Below are 24951 nucleotides of genomic sequence, written 5' to 3' on the forward strand. Positions count from 1 at the left end.
CAACCATGGAAGGCCTGATGGAAGCTGCTTGATCAGTCCTCCCCAAGTTTAAGTCATGGATGGGGTCAGCTATGGTGAGGAGGCAAAAATGAATGCGAGTTGAGGTGGCCCCTAATAATTTTGGAAGGGGCTGGCCCTGACCTGACATAAGCTTTGCAAGGGAGGTGTTTTTGAACAGCTGGAATTTGAAGCCCCTTGATTTGAAGTTCAGTCCCATCACTAACATTTGCTGTTAAATGAAACTTGAATTCCGTCTGCAGAGATCTATGCTTCCTGCGAGTCCCCCCCCCCTCCTGAAAATTGAAACCCAAAGAGGCTATAGAACTCTCACTTCCAAGTACCAGAGCGATTTCAATACCTCTGTGAGTCAGTGACCCATGCATCTACATACAGACAGAAATTTATGCCCATTGTTTTCACTTTGTGTGTCTCACGAAGTAGGCTCTTGTCTTCTAAAGCTCATGCCACAATAATCAGTCTTTTATTTAGCACTAGACTTATTGTTGCTCCTGATTGTTATGAGCTAGTTCTCCATAAGGAAGTGGGACTCCTGCATACTGAATGCCAAGATGCTTCTGGCGCTACATGAAATGTCTTGTATGATCACATAGTTATGTTGATCCCATTTCTTGCGAGTCCCTGGAGTTTCTTCTGCACAAAATGTGTGTCTCAAAGCGTGTAGGTCGCACGGCAAATGCATGGTGCCTCTTTACCTTTAGATGGATATAGCAGTCTTTAAGCTCTGACTGCCTGACCAGGGGTCCTTCCACAGGGCCAAACTGTGTGCGCTTGGGAATGCGCCGCTTGGAAAAGACTCCTCCCAGGAATCGGTCTATGTGAAGCACTAAAGGAAGGCTGGCTCTTGCTCTGGTCAGTACAGGCCGGTTTGGGATCGGGTGCAAGGGTCCATGCTTTGGGCAAACTGAGGGGTGTGCATTATTACACTCTTCACACCCTGAAAGACATAATTGGAAAGGACAGGAATACATGACACAGTCCCCCATCCCATTTATATTAAGGTTACCAGATTTTTTTTTTCAATGAATCCGCTGACACTTTTCAACTTCAATGGGTTCTGTATGGGGACTGTCCCCGGGAAACGGGGACATCTGGTAACCTTAATTTATATACTAAAAGCAGGAGGCACAGAACCCGGAAACTCTCAACCAAATTCTAGCAACGAAGGCCTCCACATTCAGAGTAGCTAAAGGACATCTATTGTTTGAAAGGGTTGTCCCCACTGCACAAATCCTCAACCTCATGGGCTTAGTTGAACTCAATCCATCTCCAGATCAGTTGGATCTATTGGAGGAGGAAAGATTCTCCTCCTCTCCTGAGAGGTAGCAGCACCTGGCTGCTGACTTTTAATGCAGAGAGCTTTGCCCTAAAGATTCCAACAGGGAAAGGTTGTAGAAAAGCTCAGAGGAAAGTGGCCCAGTCCACTTTGCTTGTTCCACTGCCTTCCACTCAACTCTGCCCTCCACAACCCCTCCCCCCGCACAATTCAGATGAACAAACAGTTCTTGGCGCGCCACCCACTGGTGCTGAAGAGGCAGCTTGTGCCAGCACTAGTAGCATTGCACTAGATCCTGTGTAGCAGGGAGCTGTGAGCAGCTGACTAAGTAGACAGATCTATTTGTAGATCTCTGGGTGATTTGTAGTAGATTGCCAAGGTTTTCTTGACTCCCAATAGTTTAACAACAGTAGCAACTAAATGACTTTCCCCATCTTTATTTGGCTGTTAAAATGCAGAAAGCTAACCAGGAGTATGTGGACTGGACTGTGAACTCGGTTCCAGTACAGAAAATCTATTCCTAGAGTCAGAATGTGCTCAGAAACAACTTGCCATAGGAGCTCAGTGTTGTCTGCACTGATTGTCAGTTTCTCTAGGAAGGTCTCTGACATGGATCTGTGTCCATTCCTACCTGGAGATGTCAGAGACTGAACCTGGGACTTCTGCAGATGTTCTGCCATGGAGCTATGGTCCTTCCCATATTCTCTAATTCTAAATGTTTGTCTTTGGTGCCCGGCACTGGTTGATAAGATTTCAGGGTTCAACTAAAAACAAAGTAAATCCGACAAGAGGGACCCTACTTCTCTTGCTCAGTGATGCTAGTTTCAACACTCCCCTTGCTTCCAAGTACTGATTCCTGGAGTGCAATTCAAACGAAATGGCTTTGGGTTCATTCCAATATTGCAGTGGTAAGCCAATGAAAGGGAGAAGAGGCATAGCAAAAACAAGACACCCTCGAATGCTTACACAGGTCATTTGGGTCAAAGGGATGAGGTGGATCTGGATCCCATTCATCCATGTCGGTATCTTCTCCCTCTTCTTCCTCATCTTCCTCATCCTCGTCATCGTCATCATCATCATCGTCATCATCCTCATCGTTTTCCTCTTTCGCTTCCGTATCACTTATTGGGTTGTGCAAAGGTTCTAGAGGACCAGACTCATCCACGGCCTCCATAGGAGGCAAAACTTGGCTGTGCACTGGTATTGATACCTAGGGAGCGGAAATCAGCAAAGATGTGCTGTGATCCAGAACAGCAAACCAGAAAATAATAGTAATCATACCTCAGCTAATACCAGTGGCATCTGGGGTTGTACCCCTTGCTAGCCCTGCTCAGAATAGACCCAGTGAAATCAAACTGTTTTGAGTTTTGTTTTGTTTTTGTTTTTACAATCAAGCAGTGTGCTAAATTTATGAAATAATTAAACAACAAGCATGACTAACTTAGGTTCATTCATTTAAATGGGTCTGTTCCCAGTAGAAGTTAGTTGGAGATGACCCAAGTTTGGAGAACCTAAGCCGGACTTCAATTTTTGCCTATAGCAAGTAGGACAACTGGGTGGTGTGACGGGTGGCAGGCAGCATGGGGGCTGAATCCTCTACTGCCATGTTGAATGTTGAAAGGGATGCACGCTGGGCCGGCCCTACCATCAGGCCGATGGAAGCAGCTGCCTTGGGCGGGGGGAACTAGGGGAAGGAGAGAGAAGTGTTGGAGGATAGCGCAGAGTGGATCACACAGGCTTCCGTTTGCTCCCTAAATTGCCCTGCTGCCATTGGACACTGCCACATTTCTGACTACAGGTGGGCTCAAATCTCATATAGTTCGCTCTCCACATTGTTCAGGCATAGGAGACAATTGCCAGGTGGGGAACTTTACTAAGTGTTTGAAAATATATCTCATATCAATTAAGGGTCTGGTAGACAGTGTTACACTTGATTCTAGAACAGCTGGCTTCAAATGCTTTTGCAACCATGAATACAGTAGGCATCTTGAGCCAAGCCACCATCTCAGGTCTATTTGCTGTAAAGTGAGAGAATATTAAGAGCTGCCAAGTCTCCCGTTTTTCGCGGGAAACCCCCGTTTTTAAAGCCGTTTCCCGCTGTTATCCCGAATGACGAAATATCCTGTAATTCCCCCCGGATTTTCAAAACAGCTCCTGCCGGCCAGGGAGGCTCCTTCTGCACATGTCTGGACATGGGCAGAACCAATTTCGGGTGCCGCTCTGCCCATGTCTGGGCACCAGAAATCGGGCAGCGCGGCACCGGAAGTCACTTCTATGCATGTCTGGACATGCGTAGAAGCGACTTCCGGTGCCACGCCGCTGCTGATCCCGTATTTTTCAATCCAGGAGTTGATGGGTATGATTACCTGCTTTCACAAGACCAACGTATTATTTAGCCTTGCAAAAAGTATTTAGCACACTAATAATGATGGAGACTGGCAAGAAGGCGGCATTAAATCAGAAAAACCTTTGGCTCCCCAGAAAGGCTTTTTGCAACTCAGCTTACCCCTTTCCTTATTCCATCTCCAAATGAAGTCACCCAGGGTCTCCATTTTCTGCCTTAATTAGTTTGACATTAAAATATGCCCTCAAAATGATCCTGCCTATAATTTTCTCACTCCATGGAAGCAAGAGAAAAGAACACCAATGCACTCAAAATACAGGGATCGGGTTAAGAAACTAGCTAATTAAAATCTAAAAACTTTGTAACAAAAAGCAACCTCCTAACTGCTTAAGGGCAATGGGTGCTCTAATTTTAAAGAGTGTTATATTTTATTTTCTATGAAGAGAAGAGTTAAATGCCCATAGTGCACTGCAGATGAGGCAGAAATCAGTATAATGTGTGTGTGTGTGTAGGGGGAAGGGAATTGCTGTAAGAGAGCTTAAGGAACAGGCTACACACACACACACACACACACACACACACACACGTGTGTCACAAAGCATTACAGTCTTTCAATAAGTTAGAAGTGAAACCTGGTTGCCAGGCATGCTTAGAACTATGTATACTTGCCATTTTGAATAAAATGGACCCAAATTCTGGGTCAAGGTAGCCAAAATGATGCTTTTTTCAAATAAACAAATGAATGAATTTGTGAGCTAAATAAATTATGCAAAATTCTTCAATCCGAATGAATACATGGTGAAAATAAAAATCTGCCTATGCTGGTTCATTATACTTCTTCTAGGCCTAGCTGGAGAATAAAGTGGAATGCAGATGAATGAAGTCCCCACAGGCTAGCTGCAGGAACGCTGGCTTCTGAGATTCCACAAGGCATTGCCAGATGTCTATTTAAGTTTATCTTCACAGTCAACAATAAGGACTAGAAACCTGCAGGGGTTTGCTGTTATTGCTTTTTATAACAGCTTATCGGAATGCTGAATTTTGCACTAAATAACAGAACTCCCTGAGGGTGTGGCATGGCTGCAAAAGTATAGAATGCACTTCAGCATTTTCCAAACCATGTTCTGAGAAAGCTTATAGGAATTCCTCAATGGCAGATAGGCAATCTGAAATCCAGCTTGCCTACCACTGTCAATCCTTTCTATACTGACGCAGGTAAATGTTCAAAAGACAGTTGAGCATAAATTACAGGGTGATAATTTCTGGTTAAATTATCAGTTGTTGGGTTTTTTTAAAAAAAAAATAATCTACCATGACTGGCCATGAATGAATCCTCATTATTCTTTACTCTTATCCTCATTATTCTTTAATTGTAAAATATTAATATTGCTTGGTTGCTTTTGACCTGATCTTGGTGTAACTGTGCTGAGCAGTTTTAGAGTTTCTGTTCAATTCCCTGATCTGTAGCCACTCAGAGGTAGATTTTTACTGCATATGCATATTATTTTATCTAGTCCATATGAATTACACAAGTGTGATTGTTTTTACATTATATCCACCTTTAAGAACAAGTTCCCCCAAGGAGGCTAACTAAAAAAAGGAAAGGAATAAAACAGTAATACAGTGGTACCTCCGGTTATGATCTTAATCCGTTCCGGAAGTCCATTCGTAACCGGAAACTGTTCTCAACCTGAGGCGCGCTTTCGCTAAGGGCGCCTCCGGTGCGGGATTTCCGCTCACATCCAGGGGCAAACTTCGCTTCCAGGAGCACGTACTTCCGGGTTAGCAGAGCTCGTTACCCGAAGCGTTTGCAACCAGAAGCGTTCGCAACCAGAGGTACCACTGTACAGCACACAAAAGATGCAGCAGACATTTTTTTTAAGTCAAATTAAAACCAAACTACAAGGACCTTGTGAAATAAAACAGTTTTCAAGCAACATCCAAAAGCTGATAAAAAGGGGACTGGCAGGGATTTTGCAATGCTGCAGCCACCACAGAGGAAGCCGCGTTCTAATCCCTGCAAATCTAATCTCTACCAGTAGTAGGTGAGAGAGCAGAGCCATTGAGGCAGGTACCGTGTTTCTCCAAAAATAAGACACCGTCTTATATTTATTTTTCCTCAAAAAAAAACACGGTGGCTTATTTTCAGGGGATGTCTTTTTTTAAAAAGTATGGTACAGTTTAACCTACAAGGTTAAACTGCCTATCACTATGGCTTATTTTCGGGTTGTGGCTTATTTTCGGGGTATGGCTTATTTTCGGAGAAACACGGTAGTAACATTAAGGTAGGGTGATGTGGGCTATCCTAATATACGGTTCACTGCTGATGTGATGCGGTACATAACTGGTGCTGCCCTTGCAGCCATTATTTTATGTCTGAGCTAACCCCCTTCCCCCTGCTATTTTACACCTGGCTCCAGGTGGCTTTTAACAAACACAACAAAAGCCGATCCTCAAATTTCTATTGGTTTTGTTGGGTCCTGGTTTCTTTTAATGGGGGCATGAAATCGAGAGCTCAAATTTAAAAGCAATAGGGCAACTGGCAACTTACTCTGTCTGCTTGAGGGTCCTGCTCCAGAGCCGCTGAGGGGTCGGCAACGCTGCCAAGCACAGAGAGGTGGGTGGGATTCATGCTCTGAGCAGCAGCAGCAGCAGCAGCATCAGGAGGAGGAGGAGGAGGAGTAGCAGGCAAGAGCACAGTTACCTAAAATCACAGGCACTCATTTTAGTCCTGTGGCATCTCCACCATTCAGATTTGTCTGGCTACAGCAAGTCCTGCAAGCCAGGTCTTTTAGGTTGCAAAATACAGTATCCGAAAGGTGTCTGAATGGGTGTCAGTAATTATTTAAAACTTCGAGAGACAATGCAGATATAACATCCCCCCCCCCCAATCCCTATGCGAGTATCTTTTCTGCTATAGAAATACAGTGGAGCTGCCTGTGCAACTGCTGTAAGTTAGGAACTAGAGGAAGTGGCCTTATCCTGAGTCAGTCCTCTGGTCCATCTAGCTCAGCACTGCTGGCACTGACAGTGGCTCTCCATCACTACCTGGAGATGCCAGGGATTGAACTTGCGGCCTTCTGTATGCAGAGCAGATGCTCTACCACTGAGCTACAACCCTTCCCGAAGTTAACGTGGGCCTTTAAAATTATCCAGTACAGGCCAGAAACAAGTTTTATTTATTTATTTTCTTCAATGTGTATCCCATGTTTCTTCCCAAAGCAGCCTAGGGGATGCCAGTTTAAGAAGGGCGAGGGCGTTGCCCGAGGCGTGCACAATGGCATGTTGCCAAATCTCATATTCCACAAATCCTCCTCTCCCTCTGGGTTGATAACTGGGGAAGGGGGATGGCAACGCCCCGCTCAGAGAGCCTGATTTCGACTAGAAGAAACCTTGTGCTGCTGTTGAACCCCATTCCAGAAGACGGTACCAGTGTGTCCCCCCTGGAAAATTGTTATTGCAAGATATATATTTAATCCTTCCAACATGCCAACCCTTAACGCGTTGAATAGCTGTTCTTCCTTAGCCTTTTCAGCTTTATCTCCAGAATAGCTGGAAATCATGGCCGCAAAAGGCTTTATGGAATAAAGTGGCCACAAATAGGGGGCGGGGGGTGGCAAGTCGAAAGGGGCTGACGTGAACATAGTGATTTTTCCCTGTTGCCAGGCGCACACCCACAAGGCATCAAGGCACACCCACAAGGCACACCCACAAGGCATCATTAGCACACTTCCAGGTGTGCTGGCAGGGAGGAGTCAGCGCAAAGCGGCAGGGTATCAACACAACTTACAAGCAAAAACACCCTTAGTGAACTCTTGTTTCATCCCGGTTACATATGCTGGGAAAAACCAAGACACGAATACACAAAAGGCTTTTGAAGTGCTAAGATTTCAATAGGTCTTTCCCAAAAAACAGCAGGGTCCTCGATTATTATTTTAGCAGCTATAGTAGTTCAGGGAATTCTCACAGGGAGAGGGTACATGCAACACCTGCAGGGCTAGCAGCTGCTCTAATAAAATGATAACCACTCACAAACAAACTGGAAATCTCTCCATGGGAACATTTGGCTTGCCAAGAGGGCTGCTGTCTAGGCTGCGCCGGGCCTTTAGCAAGAGGACTGAGGATACAGCGATAACACACTTGTGACACTTGCATGCTTTTCCTATTATCATCAGTCTGCGTAAGGCATGCGTGCACCAGGGTTAAATATACACGACCTGCATAGCATACGAGGGGATGTGTGTGTTTAGGCTGTTGCTACTCTTGGCCACTGCCAGCCTGCTGAAATAACACACGCGCACCACGAGAAAGAGGGCAGGGTGCAATTTGTTTCTTCTGGCCTAAAGAAAAGGGACTGATGGAAAGACTTGGATGCCATCCTGTTTTTACCACAGAACAGGGAATGTAGTATGTTGCAGCCTTCGCTTCATGCTGGTTAATGTCACAAAGATCAAACTGTGAATTTGGTTAATGTCAAATATATGGCATTGGACTCTGTGGACTCCTGTGTCTCGACTTTGAAAGGTCTGAGAGAGATGTTCATTCCTTTGGGCCACTCATTATGCATCTCCTGTTTCACAGGGAAATTCAGAGTTATTGTATTGTTCCAAGTTCCTTCGGTTTTACTGCTCTGTAAAGCACCATATACAATGATGATTCTAATAATAATAGGTTTAGGAAAAATGTGGGGAAATTGGCCTGTTTGAATATTCTGTCCCTACGGTTTGTGTTGATCCCACCCCCCCAATCACTATTTACTACAAATTAAATGCAACATTCTTTTGATCCTGAATATTGTTTTTTTATTCTTGTTTATAGTGAACATTCTATGCATATTTTTTATTAAAAGAACTTCATAGAAGCATAGATTTGTAGAGTTGGAAGGGATTATTGTTTTATTTATTTATTTATTTATTTATTTATTTATTTATTTATTTATTTCCCAGCCACTCTCAAGGGTCATCTAGTCCAACCCCCTGCAATGCAGGAATCCTGTCCACAGCCATCCCTGCATGGGCTCGAACCACCAACCTTCTGGTTAACAGAAGAAAGAGCTATCAATCTATCAATCTTTTTCATGTCCAGGCTAGGTGTTTATTACCTCGCCCCCTTTCTTTTTTTCCATAAATTAATTCTTCTATTTTGGACCAAAAAAACATTCAAAACTTACATTAACATTTTAAAGACATGCAAGCTTTATCAAACATTGATACAGCAGGTGTATGTTGCCAATAATTCACATGTATTCCTTCCCATCATCTTTTCTTCCTTTAAAACATCATTAATAGTTTTCAGCTTATTGTTCAGTCCTTCCACTGCTTCCATTTGCCTTTTTAGTGTTTGAAGCAAAAAGGATTCAAATTCAAAATAATTCTTCATGACACTTGCCTTAATAAACCCTGTCATGCTGCAATTCTCTAAATTTGTCTTTCTTATTTCTGCTCAATGAACATGCATCTGTTAAGCGTGTTTTCCTTTGCTGTTCTTTTTCCAAAATAAACCTGTATTTTTTATTTGTTTTTTTTTACTATGCTCCTAAACAGTTTGCTAACGTACCGTACATCCTCTCTTCTTCACTGCTGGCATTTTCCTATTGTTTTTGTAGCTAACCTTGCTCTATGTGTTTCTTAAGATGCAATCCTGTACAGTACTTGAGATCTGCTTGCTGATGGGCTCTGGCAGAAGCCCCACAGCACCAGTAGAACTGAAGATGCTTTTTAGGGTATACGTGAAGCTTTTGCTAGAAACTACTTTGGAAATCAAAAGAGCCACCTGGGACTAGCAGGGAGATGGGACAGGATGACAGGGACGAACACCCACCCACACAAAAACCCTCTATGGGATCCTAACCTTGGGCCCTCCTATCCCAGGCAAGGACCTTCCCAGCCCACTAGATCTCTCCCCAGAATCATTGGCTAACCACTTCCTTCCTTCACCCTGACTTGGCCAGGCCACTCCCTGCAGGGCCCATGACAACGAACCTGATCTGAAACAGAGACTGGGTCCATTCAATTTACCTGTTCACTGCCCACAAGTAAGCTCTGGGCGTTACTGGATATGAGATAGAGATACAATATTCCATTAAAAATAAAAATGAAAATGCCTGTGCTTCTCATATTTTTGTCTTTGGACAAACAGCCTGGCTACACATTACACTCACCAAATAGAAAACTGCCAGGCTATAGAGAGCTTTGAAGGCTTCCTCCCAACAGCTGGCAGTCAAGGAAAGCTGAAGGCACCTCACCTGAAGTCATACTAAAAAGGAAAGAGACATTTCTAGTTATCTCATTCAGCTAATCACCCCAGCTGGTTGGGGAGCAGGGGAGATTAGATGAGAGAGATTAGAAAGAACCACAAAAGCCCACCAGGTAGCTACCTCTCTTTCACTCTCAGTATGAATACCTATAAGCCAAAACCCTCCCTTAACTGTCAGGAGGGAGGCTGGAAAATTCAGAGCCACCAGAATCCGGCTGCTTTTTGCTTGGTGAGGGTAGGTAGCCTGAAGCCAAGCACTAAAGCATCAAGCCATTAATTTGGGGGAATCCCATCTAAAAAAAACACCCTAGTGTCTTCAAATCAGTGGTGGGTTCACACCTATATTACCAGAGGTTTCCGGAATATTAACTGAAATGTATCGTCTCACTTTATAAGTTGATAACACAGCTATCAAATCATTTCAAGTGGCTACTTCCACAAACCTGTGTTGTACATAGTGGCTTAGGACTGAAAGGATCTCAAGCCTTGGACCTTAACCATCCAGTTTCCTGTGCCATGGGAGATTAAATGAGAAGCTAGTCCTTTTCAAATACAGGCCTCCCCCCCTTCCTTTTGCATCCTCAAATCTTCACATCCCCAGTCCTCAATTTCATGCTACTCCTAGTCAATTTCACACTAGTGAGCACATCAAGCACAAAACTAGGACTATATACATCAGACACAGCAGCAAATAATTGGAATTTTTAGCTTTTACAGTTATATCCCAAATAAAAACCCGAAAAAGCTTCTGCCTGTATAAATGAGGAAATGCTGTTATCTCCCAATTATGTGGGTGTACAAACAAAACAATAAAACAGGTTGGGGGGTTTGTTTGTTTTTTGATAGCTTAAATGAAAGATATAGTAGTATGTTTTCAGAACAGGAAATCTTAGTTAAGCAGTCCTCTTAACATTCTTAAAACTGACCTTACAGGACATCCTTTAGACCAGGGGTTGTCAACCTGGCCCCTACTGCCCACTAGTGGGCGTTTCAGGATTCTAGGTGGGCGGTAGGGGGTTCTACGCCACAAGCCGAATCCTCCTTCCATCGAGCACTGGGGGGGCGGTAAGGAAATTTTACCATCAAGAAAGATGCAATAGTGGGCGGTAGGTATAAAAAGAATGACTACCCCTGCTTTAGACACTAGGTGGCCTTTCATCATGTCAGCTGGCCCAAGAGCACCTCAACAATTTAAGAAGACACCTGCTGGATTAAGCCAAAGGCCCACCTATTAGCCCAGTATCCTGTTCTCACAGTAGCCAACCCAATGCCAGTGGGAAGTCCATGAGCAGGACCAGTGGCGGAGCTTCATGCTCCAGCACCGGGGGGGCGGAGAGCAGGCAGGGGCGGGGCTGGTACGTGTCCTGGGGGCGGGGGCACACTGCCCGCAGGGGCGTGGCGCGCTGCCTGTGGGGGCGTGGCACCCAGCGCGGGCAGGGAGCAGCCGCAATGGCACCTCACCAGGATTGCGCTGCTGGTTACGTTGCACTCCCCCCGCACTCCTCTTCCTCCGCCAGTGAGCAGGACCTGAGTGCAGCAGCAACTCTGCCCACTTAGGATTGCCAGTAACTGGCATGCTGCCTCTGACAGCCATTGATAGCCTTATCCTCTATGAAGTGGTCCAACCTTTTTAAGCCACCCAAGTTGGTGGCCATTTCTAATCTTGCGGGAGGGAGTGAATTTCGTAGTTTAGCTATGCCCTATGTGAAGAAGTACAGTGGTGGCACCTCGGATTACAAATGCTTCGGGTTACTAACTCTGCCAACCCAGAAGTAGTTCCTCGGGTTGCGAACTTTGCCCCAGGATGAGAACGGAAATCGCGTGTTGGCGGTGCGGCGGCAGCAGGAGGCCCCATTAGCAAAAGCATACCTCAGGTTAAGAACGGTTTCGGGTTAAGAACGGACCTCCAGAACAAATTAAGTTCATAACCCAAGGTACCACTGTACTTTTATTTTGTCTGTCCTGAATCTTCCAACATTCAGCTCCACTAGCTTTCTCCACACCTTCTATACAGAACTATCATAGAACTGCAGAGTTGGAAGGGACCCTGAGGATCATCTAAGTCCAACCCCCTGCAGTGCAGGAATATGCAGTTGTCCCATAAGGGGATCAAACCTGCAACCTTGGCATTATCAGCACCACGCTCTAACCACCTGAGCTATCCACTCACTTACCATTTTTCTAAACTAAAAATTTAGGTTTCTCTGTTATTGCCACCATGCTAGAACTGCATGACTATGGCAAGAAACAAATCATAGAATCATAGAATTGTAGAGTTGGAAGGGACCCTGTGGGTCATCTAGTCCAACCCCCTGCAGTGCAGGAATTTTCTGCCCAGCGTGGGGCTCGAACCCACAACCCTGAGATTTGGAGTCTCCTGCTCTATCAACTGAGCTACCAAGGTGGATACTGAGCTACCAAGGTGAGTTCCTTCAGAAAGGTGAATGTTCATTCACGCCAATCCCACTATAATCTCTCATGGAACAGGTTTTGCAGAGACAAGAACAGGACAAAATAAATGCATAGCCCGTCAAAAGACACACGTAAAGCTCAACTGAAAGGCCTGAACCTTACCTGCTGTGTCGCTGCATCCTGCTGGACGTATGCCACTTGGGACGGGTCTGTAAACAAAGTCTGAACAAAATAATGAAGAATGGTTAAGAGGGTCTTGGTAACGCTTGGTTATGCGAAGCTCACAGTGACGGAACAAACTTGCTGAAAGGAAAGTGACAGTGGAAAAATGGCTGGTTTCATTCAATTTTCATAAGGCCAAATACCTTGGCCACTACAGAATATTTATGAAATGCACTCTTAGTGCCAACAGTCCACCTATAAAGTGTGAGGTGGTGGTGTTACATTGACACAACAGCTTCCATCTCGAAAGTACTTAACACGAATTCCAAATTGTAGCAGGTTGTTTGCCCGTGGTGCTTTCTCTCTCTCTGCGTCAAGACTCAAGAGTGCTCACATCAAAGCTTAAAAGCAAAATCCTGCTTGACAATTTAAGCCAAGGGGTAAAGAAGTAGAAGGACCTGATTAAAACAGGAACAGTAAAGCACCAAAATGGAGTGCAATGAAGATTAGGGGGGAGGGGGGATAGGAACGGGCAGCGTAAGGATATTATGGAGGATGGACTGGGATTTGGGAATTTAGTAGGGTACTGTTACCAGCAGCTATATGGTTTGTCTAAATTAGAACGGTGGTTTCTAAATCATGTGGTTCGTTAGAAGCTTTTTAGAGGTCTCCCAATGAGAAGATCAGTAACAATAGAAACGCTCTCCTGAAAGACAGCTTTCCAACCACTACTGATCTTCCTCAGCAATGTGCAAACACAGAAGTGTAGAGTGTGAGGTTGCATTTCCATCCAGGAAGTACTAACACAAATTCCAAAGTGTACCAAGTTGTTTGCGGTCTCTCGCCCACATGAGCCACTGGAGAATCCAAACAAGTCTGATCAGTAAAGATGCAAAGGGCTGTTGCTCAGCAGCACTGCAATGCTTTGCATGCAAAAGGTCCAAGGTTCAATTGGTGCCATCTCTAGGCAAGACTGCCATCTGAAACCCTGCAGAGCTGCTGCCAGTCAGTATAGGCAGTACTGAGCTAGCTAACCAGTGGTCTGACTTATGTCAAGGCAGCCAGCTCCCTGTGTTCCCCCCCTATAAATGCACACCTTAAAGTGAGAAAAAGAAGAGGGCGGGGTGGGGGGAGGGGGAGAAAATCCTTTTTATCTTGGGCCAATGTACTTTGTCTTTTGTATGGATGTGCATGTTTTCTGTTTTTCCGTTTTATTTTCTGTAATATGTTTATATATATTGAAATAAAAATAAAGCATTTAAAAAAATGCACACCCTAGAAGAGGATCCAAGGTCCTCCGCAATGCACAAGTAATGCATAGAGCATGCAAACAAATCACTGTTTAAAATATTTCGTAAAGGCACAAAGTTTGAAAACCTATCAATAGATTTGTCCAGTTCAAGTCTACGGACTAGCACAATTGATAGAAAAAAATAGAAGTTCCAATGCCCAAATTATTAGTAGTTACCTAAACTTGGCTATGCAAATAAGGAATCTGAAAAGAATGGATTAGGAACCCCCTTGTTTTACAAAACACTGTGATGGCTGATATTGTTGCACTGATTACTCGTGTCCTCTTTTGAAGGGGGGAGGGAGGCTAAATTATTCCAGTTTCAGAGAAGCGCAATGGATGGGGCTTCATACTCAATAGCCTCCCAGCATTTTTGATTACAACATCTGCACTCTCATTTAGCATGAAAAGTCCAAACTCCCCCTTCGCCAATGACTAGATGATTATGCACAGCTGAGGACTATTAGGCATTCACACAGCTTTGCAGGCAGCTGGCCCAAGTTCTGAATGAAATTATTGCTCTCTGCAGCCATGAGTAGACAGAGACATTGGGGGGGGGGTGCGAGATGTCACATGCCTGAGTGGCTTCCACGGGGTGGATGTACACCAGTGTATGCTCCGAGGTGTCCACAGAGGTGTAAGATGTGCCGTCGGCAGTGTAGACCACCTGCTGTGAAGGACGGTCCTGATCATCGCTGTACACAATCTGAGCCACAGTTCCACCTTCAGGGACAAAGTGGACCTGGAGAAAGGGAAGGGGAACAGGGGCAGAGAAGAAATGTCAGGAAGTGTCCAGACACAAAGCTGTGCATAAGAATGTACGGGAATACTTACATACGTACAGGCTACTCCCAGATCACGTGGGGGTTACATTTCAAGGCACTGTGTTTGTCAGTGAAATCATGTATATTTGAAATACCATTGAAAAAGCCTGCACACACACGCTAAACCTCTGAAAACCCCTGAATAAAAACATTAAAAAACCAGTAGCACTTACCAGACTGGTTAAACTCCACAATCGCTCCTTCCAAACCTCCTTGTTCAAACAGCAACTCTCCACAGCCTCAAGAGTCAGTGCAAGGGCTCCTGGTTTTACTAGGCACTGTTTCCGCGCCTTTTTTGCCCCTTCTGTGCTCCTCTAGTGCCGTTTTTGCACTTTTATATTCACTTCTTGGTTCAGCACAATGCACGCTTGCGTGGTTGCGTGTCAATTGCAGGCACATAAATGGGGAGTTGCCTGTGTATCCCTAGTAATATTCCAGACTACATTGGCAACTCATACAGAATCAGCACAGAAAAAAACCAAAACTAGGTGAATAAGAAAGTCTAACCTAAAATGCCACTTTTGTTGGAAACTGGCCACTGAAATCAGTAACAGTTCAATCCCAAGACCCAGTTCAACTGGGATACTATGAATGAAATCAGTTTAGTACCATTGAGGTCAATTACAGCCGTCTTGTTTCCTAAAAGGCTGTGCACCTCTATCAGCTTCATAGTACATATGGATCCACTACATATACAGTAATACTTGCAGGCAGGTAGGTGCAGTGAAAGAAACTTGGCCTGTTGGATTTCTATCTGTTATGCTGCTGTTAAAAGTACAAATCCTGTATCAAGGGAAAAGGGGACAACCCTAAGGATACCTGGACCAAATGAAAGTTGAGCCTAATTGTTAATCTTCAATGGCCTTACCAATACAAAACAGTTACCAACAACTGTTTTGTGAAGTACAGCTATTAAGTTATAAATGACAGAATGTGCTATCCTCAAACCCTCTGTTTCCTCTCTTATCTAAGTCTGCATTACATTATATATGTATAAGAAATACAACGTAACTTTTTAAAAGCAATGTAGAGACTGATAAGATTTATGGGAAAGGTGATATTTCTAATAAGCTGGAACACAAATGATAATGTCCCTTTTCTTTCTTGTGTTATAGTCACTTTTTCCCTTTAATAAAAACATTTTAAAAACCCAACATATTTTAGTTGGTGTATCTGAAACCTTAGGAGAACTTCATAGAACAAAATCTATAGCCAGGGAAATTTCTGTATCATGCAAAAATCCAACCCTCAAGACAGTTTCATATATATCCAATAACAATTTACACACACAAATCCCTTTAAGAAGCAGGTTGAACTACTGCAGGGATGCCCTATTCAGACTTCATGAACATCAGCAGTTAAAAAATGCGATAAGCACTAGTCACCTGAGCAGTATTCTGTTCCTGCTCAGCCGATTCAGACCACACCTGTGCGGTTTCCTCTTTCAAGTCGATGTCGTCCCTGCTGTCGGGCTCCATAGTGTGATAACTAATTATCGAAACTGAGCTTGGCTGAAAAGATTCATCTGGCTGTTTTATCTCGAGACAAGGTAACCTTCTGTACCATAGCTATACAGAAAGAGAGGGGGAGAGAATATATATATATATACATATATCAAAGAACTGCATACATTACAGTAATACAAAGGGAACCATGAAGCTTGACCACCCACCATGTATTTAAATCTATACAATTAAAAATCCAGCTCCCCAGGCTTCATTGGGCTCTAGTGTGGAGCTATACAGAAAGGGAATAGCTCAGTTGTCCATGGTTCCCATTGATTTCTATGGGACAAAATGAACATGCAATCTGGGTCACAGCAGAGAGAGAGCACAAAACTAGATGCTGCAATCAGTCACCATGAGCAGCTGAGCTGGTTTAGCTGCCACTGCAATAGTGCAGTGTTTCCCAACCTTGTGCCTCCAGATGTTTTGTGACTACAATTCCCATCATTCCTGACCACTGGTCTTGCTAGCTAGGGATGATGGGAGTTGTAGTCCAAAAACAGCTGGAGGCACAAGGTTGGGAAACACTGCAATAGTGTCTCCACCCTGAGAATTTCTGAATTATACAGGCACTTTTCCACACACACCACCTTTGGCGGGCACAGTGATGGGCATCTTGCTTCTACCATAACAATACAAATCCTTATTTACGTAAATATAATCAGAGCTTTGGCACCTTTCCCAAGAGATGCTCATACCAGTGTCAGTTTCCTGTATCAGTAGTGGGCAGGGATCGGGATAGATCTATAAGTACATCTCTGGATAATTTGATCAGCAAGGATTTTGACTTTCAAACACTCAATAATGACAGCAACAGAATAACTTGACACCACCAAATATTGCTGAAAGGAAGAAATCCTAGGGTAACTTGGGAGTGGGGTTTTGCATGCAAGGACTGTGAGCTCCATTCAGTTCTGGTACTCAGAACAAAAGCCTGGGTTTAGGTTTCGTTAATTTTCAGTGTAGTGTATGTATTTTGCACCTGGCACTAGGTGATGGACCGTGTGTGTGTGTGTGTGTGTGTGTGTGTGTGTGTGTGTGATGAATGAGAGAAAACTGAAGCAGATCCTGCAAGCCTGAAGTCTGCCCATCCCTGTCCTAGATCTTGAATATGGTGTCACGCAAACCCAGACTGAGCATGCTCGAATGTTCATGTTTTTGTGTTCTTAGAAATACATACCCTCCAAAATTTCTCCGATGAAAATAGGGACATCCCATTCCATAATGATAATTTTACTATTTATAGCCCCCCACATCTTACTGGATTGACCCAGCCACTCTGGTGGCTTCCAGCATATATAAAACCATAATAAAACATTAAACATTTTTTTAAAAAACAAAAACCTTCCCTATACAGGATTGCCTTTAGACGGCTTGGGGGTCGGATAACTCCATACCCTCCAACATTTCTCCAATTAAAATAGGGACATCCTAAGGAAAAGGGGGACATTCAAGGATCAAATCAGAAACTAGGATGGCTTGTCTAAATCAGGGACGTCCCTGGAAAATAGGGACACCTGAAGGGTCTGGAAATATCAACCACCTTCCAGTATGTGAAGGCTATGGTGCTGTTTCCCTGTGGCCAGTTAGGATGATTGGCAACTGACAGCAAACATACAACGCTGGCTAGTCCCAAGAACAGAAACAAAAAACACCCCTGGTGCCACTTGTGAAAGTTTATTCGGTTATTCAATCCTGAAGCATTTAGAATGCAGCATACATTTAAGAGGAGCACAAACTGTCATATTGAACAGTGATGTTAGGCCTGACAGTGACAGACACTCGATTCGATTATTTGCCCTGACTGATGCTGCACTCCCCTAACAGGGAGGCAATAGAGTTTACAAACAAGTTGTTCCTACCCATTTGCATTCCCCAAATCAAAGTGAATCTCCAGCAGACAGAAAGCCAGACTTGCATGGAAAGTCAAGACACTGAACTTGCTTTCATGCTGTCCAGGAGGGGGTGCTCCATAGCAACAAACTTTGCAGCTTATTTGCAGGGAGGAAACAACCAGTGGACTTGTTCGCACACTCGGTGGTATTTCACTGAGCAAATTATCTGATTATAACTAGCGTTATCCTGTTTCAAATGAGCTCATTCAATGCAACATTTCACATTCATGAATGACATTTGGAAGTTATGCAGATTACCTTCCAAAATAACTACCTCTCATATGTGCTCATTAGATGATGTTGAAGAGTCATCATGTAAGCATGAAATGTTACATTGACACTGGTCTGTTGTTGTTGTTGTTGTTGTTGTTGTTGTTGTTGTTGTTGTTTTGTTTTTTAATAAAAAAAAAACCTTCAGTCCCTAATTGACTTGTTTTTATTTTCTAGTCCAGCGTTTAACCAGCCCCTCCGCTCAGGGGCGTCTCTTCCTCCTGATCCCAAATGTGTGGTCCCTCTTGGCAGCTGAAATGCTGAGAAAGAGAGAGAATTAAAAATGAAGCTTAAATTCCAATTTACGTAAGCTGGGGAATCTTGACAAATTGCTTCCATGTACAGCTTTATCCACCCCTTGCGATTTCAACCACACGTCTCAATCTGCCACTGGGAATCTCAGAAGTGTAATTTACAGCTCTGCTGATTGGTTTAGACAGTCATTCAGCACCTTTCCAGTCCTTCGTCTCCCGTGTCATTATTAAATCAGAGACTTAGGAATTAGTGCAAGACTGAGGCCATTTGATTTTCGGCAAGTCCAATTAACTTTATTTTATACTGACTGGCTGGCTGAGCTGATCTAATAGTTGTTAACCCTTGCCAATGCACAAGAAAGAAAGCAAAGGGCTCCTCGGTGACTGCTCCACCCATTTCAATTTTAAATGCAAATCATTTTTAGACATAATTTATGCCCCTATAATGGCATTTGGCTTGTAAATTAAGCACGGTGTGTGTGTGTGTGTGAATACCATCCCTTCCATTCATCTTGCTTGCTAGCATTTTAGAACTCTTGCAGGCTCTGAGTCGATACATTTCCCCCCCTGCATGACTTTTTACAGAAGACTCAAATCAATAATGCAGGAAAGGCGAACAATAATGTCCCTCAGTGGAACAGTAGAAAAATCAGCACGGTATCTGCATCTGAACGCAGCACGGCACTGCCTTCTCTACATTTATCGGACTGCATATAATGCTCTAGAGGCCAAACAGTGCCTCCCTCTCAGGCTTAGCGCAAGATCCCAGCCTGCCAAACCTCTCTCTCCTCCCTACCACCACACCATGACAATACGGTAAAGAGACACTGCAAAAATAGAGCACTCTGTGCTATGAGGTTCAGGAGAGCTGCAGCAGTGGTAAATAAGAAACATCCATAATAATTTATTGCAGTTGAAACACCCCCTTGGAATCAAGGAACATCTGGCAAGTTTACATGCATCACAAGCAAACCCCAGGATAACTGATCTTAATACATTATTATTACATGGTGAGACGAAAACATCCACAAGTGTTCCTATGGCTAGGATCCAAAGAACTACTTTACGTGTGCCTAAGGAACTCCACATACCCTCGATAATTTTTACTTTAATCCTTTGACCAAAAGCCCCCTGTGTCATATCACAGACTACATGAGAAATGCTCTTGAGTTTCCAAACCAATTTTTTATATATACAGCAGCTGAGAAACAGTCTCCATGGGCATATATTGATAAGTGAATGATGAAACAGAGATAGATTTAACACTCTTTAGCAAGTTAAATGTTTCGACTCCTGCCTTCCTCACTAACGCTGTTGGGATTTCAACTGAGCACTGTATGCCCAGAAGTTAGAACCCAATTCAGTCATACCCAATTAAATGAGGACCCAATTAAATGAGGATACCCCCTTGAGCTCCTTGGAGAAAGCAGTGGGATAGAAAATAAAAATGCAGTTAGCAGACAAGTCTGCATGATGTTTGCAGGATATTTGTACAGGCGAGCCTGTTCTCTGTATGTAGGCTCCAGCAGCATGTTTCAGAACTCATCTGCGTAGAGCGGATGCCCTCTATGCATCCCTTTTCCTGCGCATGGACAGCCAGCGGCCGGTGTGCAATGGCGGAAATATCAGGCGCAACCCTGCTTTTCCAACTATGCAATTGTGTGAGGGGGAATGAAGAGGACTAAGGGGATAGTTTTAAGATCCCTCAGGACAGAATTGTTTCTAAGGCATGTGGCTTACCCAAGTAAGGTGTGTGTGTGTGTGTGTGTGTGTGTGTGTGTGTGTGTGTGTTTTAAAAAAAGAAGGAATAGCTCAGTCAGTAGAGCATGAGGCTCTTAATTGCAGGGTCATGGGTTCGAGCCCCACATTGGGTAAAAGATTCCTGCCGTTCAGAGGGGTTGGACTAGATGGCGCTCATGGTCCCTTCTGATTCTACAAAGGGAGGGAAGGGAGGGAAGAAGATCAAAGGCTAAGTCGGGAAGTGTTGTCTTCCCAATTGAGTCTTTGGGGTGTTACAGTATTCCATTTATACACCCAGAAAACAGTCCAACCGACAAATACACAACCAAGCATTGAGAGGAGGAGAAAACGACAAAAAAAACCTGTGCTGGATGCATAACAAGCAATAATAATAACAGCAGCTACTACTTTGTTCAATATCTGGGCTGAACTCTGCTCAGTGCAGCAATTATGTTAGGACTGTTATTTCAGGGGCATCTTTGAGATGCTGGGGTCCTAAACGGAGGACGTGTTCAAGAGTTTCAGCTGTGGATGGGGAACCTGTGCCCCTCCAGATGTTGGACTTCAGCTCCTATGAGCTCCAGCCAACCTGGCCAATGGTCATGGAAAATGGGAGTTGGAGTCCGGCAACAAGATGTCCCCAGGTTTCTCATACCTGTTCCAGGCATTTTATTTCCTCTGTCACTTTGGCAACTTGGAGGTAGTATGGAGGAAGCAGCTCACCTGATCTATGCTGGTGCTGCAGCACCGCTTCACATGGCTGGAGGCTGCTACTGCCACTACTAGGCCAAAAGGGATCAGATGACACACAGAGCCAATAGAGTGCCCTCTTGGATCCTATAAAGCTTCTGTGCCTGACCTGGCTCTTCCATCTGAGCAACCTGTCAGGCTGCTGCAGACTGGGCTGCCTGCTGAACCACCTCCTTGCCCCTGGGTCCCCACCTCTGACTGTATCTGAGCAAAGCTATGAGAGAAACATCTTCATAATGCAAGCTCTTCTGCTGCAACTCTGAGCCAATAAGCTTAGAAATATATTGATAAAACTGGAAATAATTTCCAAAAGAAAAAAGGCTGTGCAGAACACACAGCACTGGACACCGCATGGAGCTCTGGCACAGAACCACAATTAATTATGCCAAACAAGCCAAAAGTGTGTGTGTGTGTGTGTGTGTGTGTGTTCATAACTTATTTTTATAAAGTTTTGTTATATTGTTCCTTATCATCTTATATGGATTGGTTATTTTAAATTGCAAATTCTATTGTTAGCCACCTTCGGTATTTTTATAATGGACAAGTGAAACACTAACTAAATGTGCATACTCTGCTCAAGTTGAAACATCCAGGGTTGTATCCAACTACGTTCTACTCAGAGTAAGGTAAAGGGATCCCTAACCATTAGGTCCAGTCGTGACCAACTCTGGGGTTGCGACGCTCATGTCGCGTTATTGGCCAAGGGAGCCGGCGTACAGCTTCCAGGTCATGTGGCCAGCATGACAAAGCCACTTCTAGCGAACCAGAGCAGCACATGGAAACGCCTGCTACTCAGTCTACTACTGAGAGTTGTTGTTTAGTCGTTTAGTTGTGTCCGACTCTTCGTGACCCCGTGGACCATAGACTCATCTAAATAAATGAACCTAAGCTAGTCGTGTCCATCTATTTCAATGGACCTACTTTGTGTACATTTAGCAGAAGATACAGCCTCTAGAATAGGCTTCCTCATCCTCGGCCCTCCAAATGTTTTGAGACTACAATTCCCATCATCCCTGACCACTGGTCCTGCTAGCTAGGGATCATGGGAGTTGTAGGCCAAAAACATCTTGAGGGCCAAGGTTGAGGAAGCCTGCTCTAGAATATGGATAATTTTTGTGCACACAATTCTGGTGTTCTTGTTGTTTCTTTTTTAAATGACTGGTGTGCTAGTTCTACTCATCTCATACGTAGCTACCAGAGTGTGGCTCTTCCCCCCTCCGCCACCTACCCATTGTAGGTTTCCAGGGAGATGACAGCATACAGAAACAAAATTTATTTCACAGAGCGATAGTGTTAAGCAAGGACATTGATCTCAGCCTTGTTTTTATTCTGTGACATGACCCCATAGGGTTGAAGGTAAGTCCACGCAAGCAACAATAATTAGAAGAAATTAAGAATTACATTGTTTTTTCATAAGCTGAAACACATTATTATTATTATTATTATTATTATTATTATTATTATTATTATGCAAAAAAACAAAAAAAGATTTCCTTGGGCTTCTAAAATCGTTAGAATTGTCTCTTCCTCCACAGCAGGCACAGTGGAAGAATTCCCCCTCCCCATCACCACACAGCCCTGTATAGAATATTTGTGTTTCTTTCCCTTATTATTTTCACATAGCATACAGACACTTGACAGCTACCACTGCAAAACAAGGAACGTCAACAGCATGTCTGTGGCAGCCTGTGTTGGAGGGTGGAGGGAGTAAATGCAGTCTGCTGCATTGCGAGACTGATGCAAGGACATCAGCCAATCCCTTGCATGTCTGCAACATCCCCTAGGCTAGCATCTTAAGGCAAGGTAGCAGTGTGGGTGTGACGAGAGCAAGCAGTATGTCTGCATGAAAGGAGGCTATGCCACTAAGAGCAGCTGCAAAGAAAGCCAGGCGCGTGGCAGGAGGATATAAATGCATTGTGTCATCATCCTAGAGTGGGAAAGCAACGCAACGCTGACAGAAGGCAGTGCAAACAGTACATGAGGGCACCAGAGGAAGCCCACACAGTTCCCTTGCGTCAAGAAAAATCTTTGTTTTAAATTCAACGCAATGCCATATCGGGAGCGTTCCCTAACATCCCTTTCAGTGATTAATGACATTTGTATCCGGCCCTTCTTCCAAAGAATTCATAGTATTTTTGGCCTCACAGTGCGATGTAGGTAGTGACTTTCCCAAACCCACAGAATGAGCTTCATAGCCAAGGGAAAGAGAAGAAAGGGGGGGAACTAAATCTGTGTTTCCCCCTTCCAAATCTAAAACTCTTGTTGCTGCACTATATTGTGTGTAACATAATATGCAAGCACAGTACAGTATTTGCATTATTATGTTACGGCATTATATTCTTGCCCTTGAAATTAAGCCTAATGGTCTCTCACACAACAGTAAGTTTCACTAAATAAAATATAGTGTGATGTAGGGGGTTAAGAGCAGGAACACTTCAAATCTCACCTCAATCATTAACTCACTGGGTCTCTTAGAGAGCCCCAAGTCTGAATACTGGTCTGCCTTACAGGGCTATATTGTTAATAGCTACTAAGGTAGTACAGTATATACAGGAAATTTCTGGAGCGCTTACGAGGGGGAAACCCCTTTGAAACAGATATCAACATCAACATTCAATACTGTACATGATGTTGTGATATGAGAACATGTCCTCACTGGCTGGCTGTTGTCAGAATATAGAGCAAACTATGCTTCTTTCTTAAACCAACCTAAGGATTAAAATAATTATTATTCTCACACTCTAACCTCCCACCCACTTTTTTATTTTAATGTTGGCAGAATGTTCTCTATAAAGCTCTCTTTAATCTATCCTCCCTTCTCCTTCCAAATTATGCGAGGAGGTCATCTTTTCTCTTTTGATGCTTCCCCATCATCTATTTTCACACACACTGTCTGTGCTGTGATTCTCCTTTTAACTGGATCCCATATTACCAGCTCCAAGGGCTTGCTTAAGGAAAAACCATGTTACTAAATTCTTCGAATTCAGTTAGAAGGAAGAAGCATGTGTAATCATACCAAGATTCCAAACCTGAAAAATTGAATTGCAAAATACAGAACCTACTACTACTACCACTCTGCCTTCAGATAGTCGCTCAGAAGGAAATGTGGCCCTTAGGTTGGAAAAGGTTTTCTGCCCCTGTATTACAGTATCACAGTGCAAAAATGCACCAAGAAGTCAAGCACAGTGGAGATACAGCTACCCGTTTCCAGAAACAACATGTTCATGTTCATTGTCAATGATCCTACATAGTTTACACCAGGGGTAGGCAACCTAAGGCCCGTGGGCCGGATGCGGCCCAATCGCATTCTAAATCCGGCCCGCGGACAGTCCGAGAATCAGCTTGCTTTTACTTGAGTAGAATGTGTCCTTTTACAGTATTTAAAATGCACCTCTGGGTTATTTGTGGGGCCTGCCTGGTGTTTTTACATGAGTAGAATGTGTGCTTTTATTTAAAATGCATCTCTGGCTTATTTGTGGGGCATAGGAATTCGTTCATTTCCCCCCAAAAAAATAGTCCGGCCCACCACATGGTCTGAGGGACGGTGGACTGGCCCACGGCTGGAAAAGGTTGCTGACCCCTGGTTTACACTGCTATCTCTGGGTCACCTCACATACGACAAAATTCCAACACGAGGATTAATTTCCATATTGGAAACAACATATGTCCTAGTCAATCAACACACACAAGTGTTTCATCACAGCTTCACACCATAGGAGACCTCCACCAGTCAGGGCTTCCTGCTGCAAAATGACACATGTATCTCACAGTATACATGTGAGATGCAGTTTCTACTCTGGAAATGACACATGTGCAAGATACTGGACATATGTGATATATAACATGTATAACAATATGGCCCTCATTAACTGAACTGCAAGTGATTCAAGATTCTACACCCAATGGAACCATCCAAAATCACCCTTCCAGACAACTCTAGCACTAGGTACAAACA

At 43.9% G+C, this 24951-nt stretch overlaps 1 protein-coding gene and 1 non-coding gene across 8 annotated transcripts in view; both read right to left on the minus strand.

Annotated features, from left to right (window-relative positions):
• Window positions 1-24951, minus strand: part of PRDM10 (PR/SET domain 10) — an 85098-nt gene that overhangs the window by 41502 nt on the left and 18645 nt on the right. Inside the window, exons 2-9 of one of the 7 annotated variants that reach the window (XM_088657549.1) lie at window positions 18257-18512; window positions 15968-16150; window positions 14336-14500; window positions 12468-12527; window positions 10820-10947; window positions 6190-6342; window positions 2261-2504; window positions 714-955 (exon numbers count right to left, since the gene is read on the minus strand). In XM_088657549.1, the coding sequence (XP_088513675.1) occupies window positions 714-955; window positions 2261-2504; window positions 6190-6342; window positions 10820-10831 (651 nt within the window). In that variant the 5' untranslated portion in view covers window positions 10832-10947; window positions 12468-12527; window positions 14336-14500; window positions 15968-16150; window positions 18257-18512. Of the gene's footprint in view, window positions 1-713; window positions 956-2260; window positions 2505-6189; window positions 6343-9798; window positions 9885-10819; window positions 10948-12467; window positions 12528-14335; window positions 14501-15967; window positions 16151-18256; window positions 18513-24951 lie in introns of those variants that run through there. The other 6 variants (XM_088657547.1, XM_088657550.1, XM_088657548.1 and 3 more) reach the window with 6 other exon arrangements.
• On the minus strand, window positions 12225-12297 carry TRNAW-CCA (transfer RNA tryptophan (anticodon CCA)). Its single transcript has one exon. It is a non-coding gene; the product is annotated as a tRNA-Trp (tRNA).

Source organism: Zootoca vivipara, chromosome 14 (assembly GCF_965207765.1).
Source record: "Zootoca vivipara chromosome 14, rZooViv2.hap1.1, whole genome shotgun sequence".
Lineage (NCBI taxonomy): Eukaryota > Metazoa > Chordata > Lepidosauria > Squamata > Lacertidae > Zootoca > Zootoca vivipara.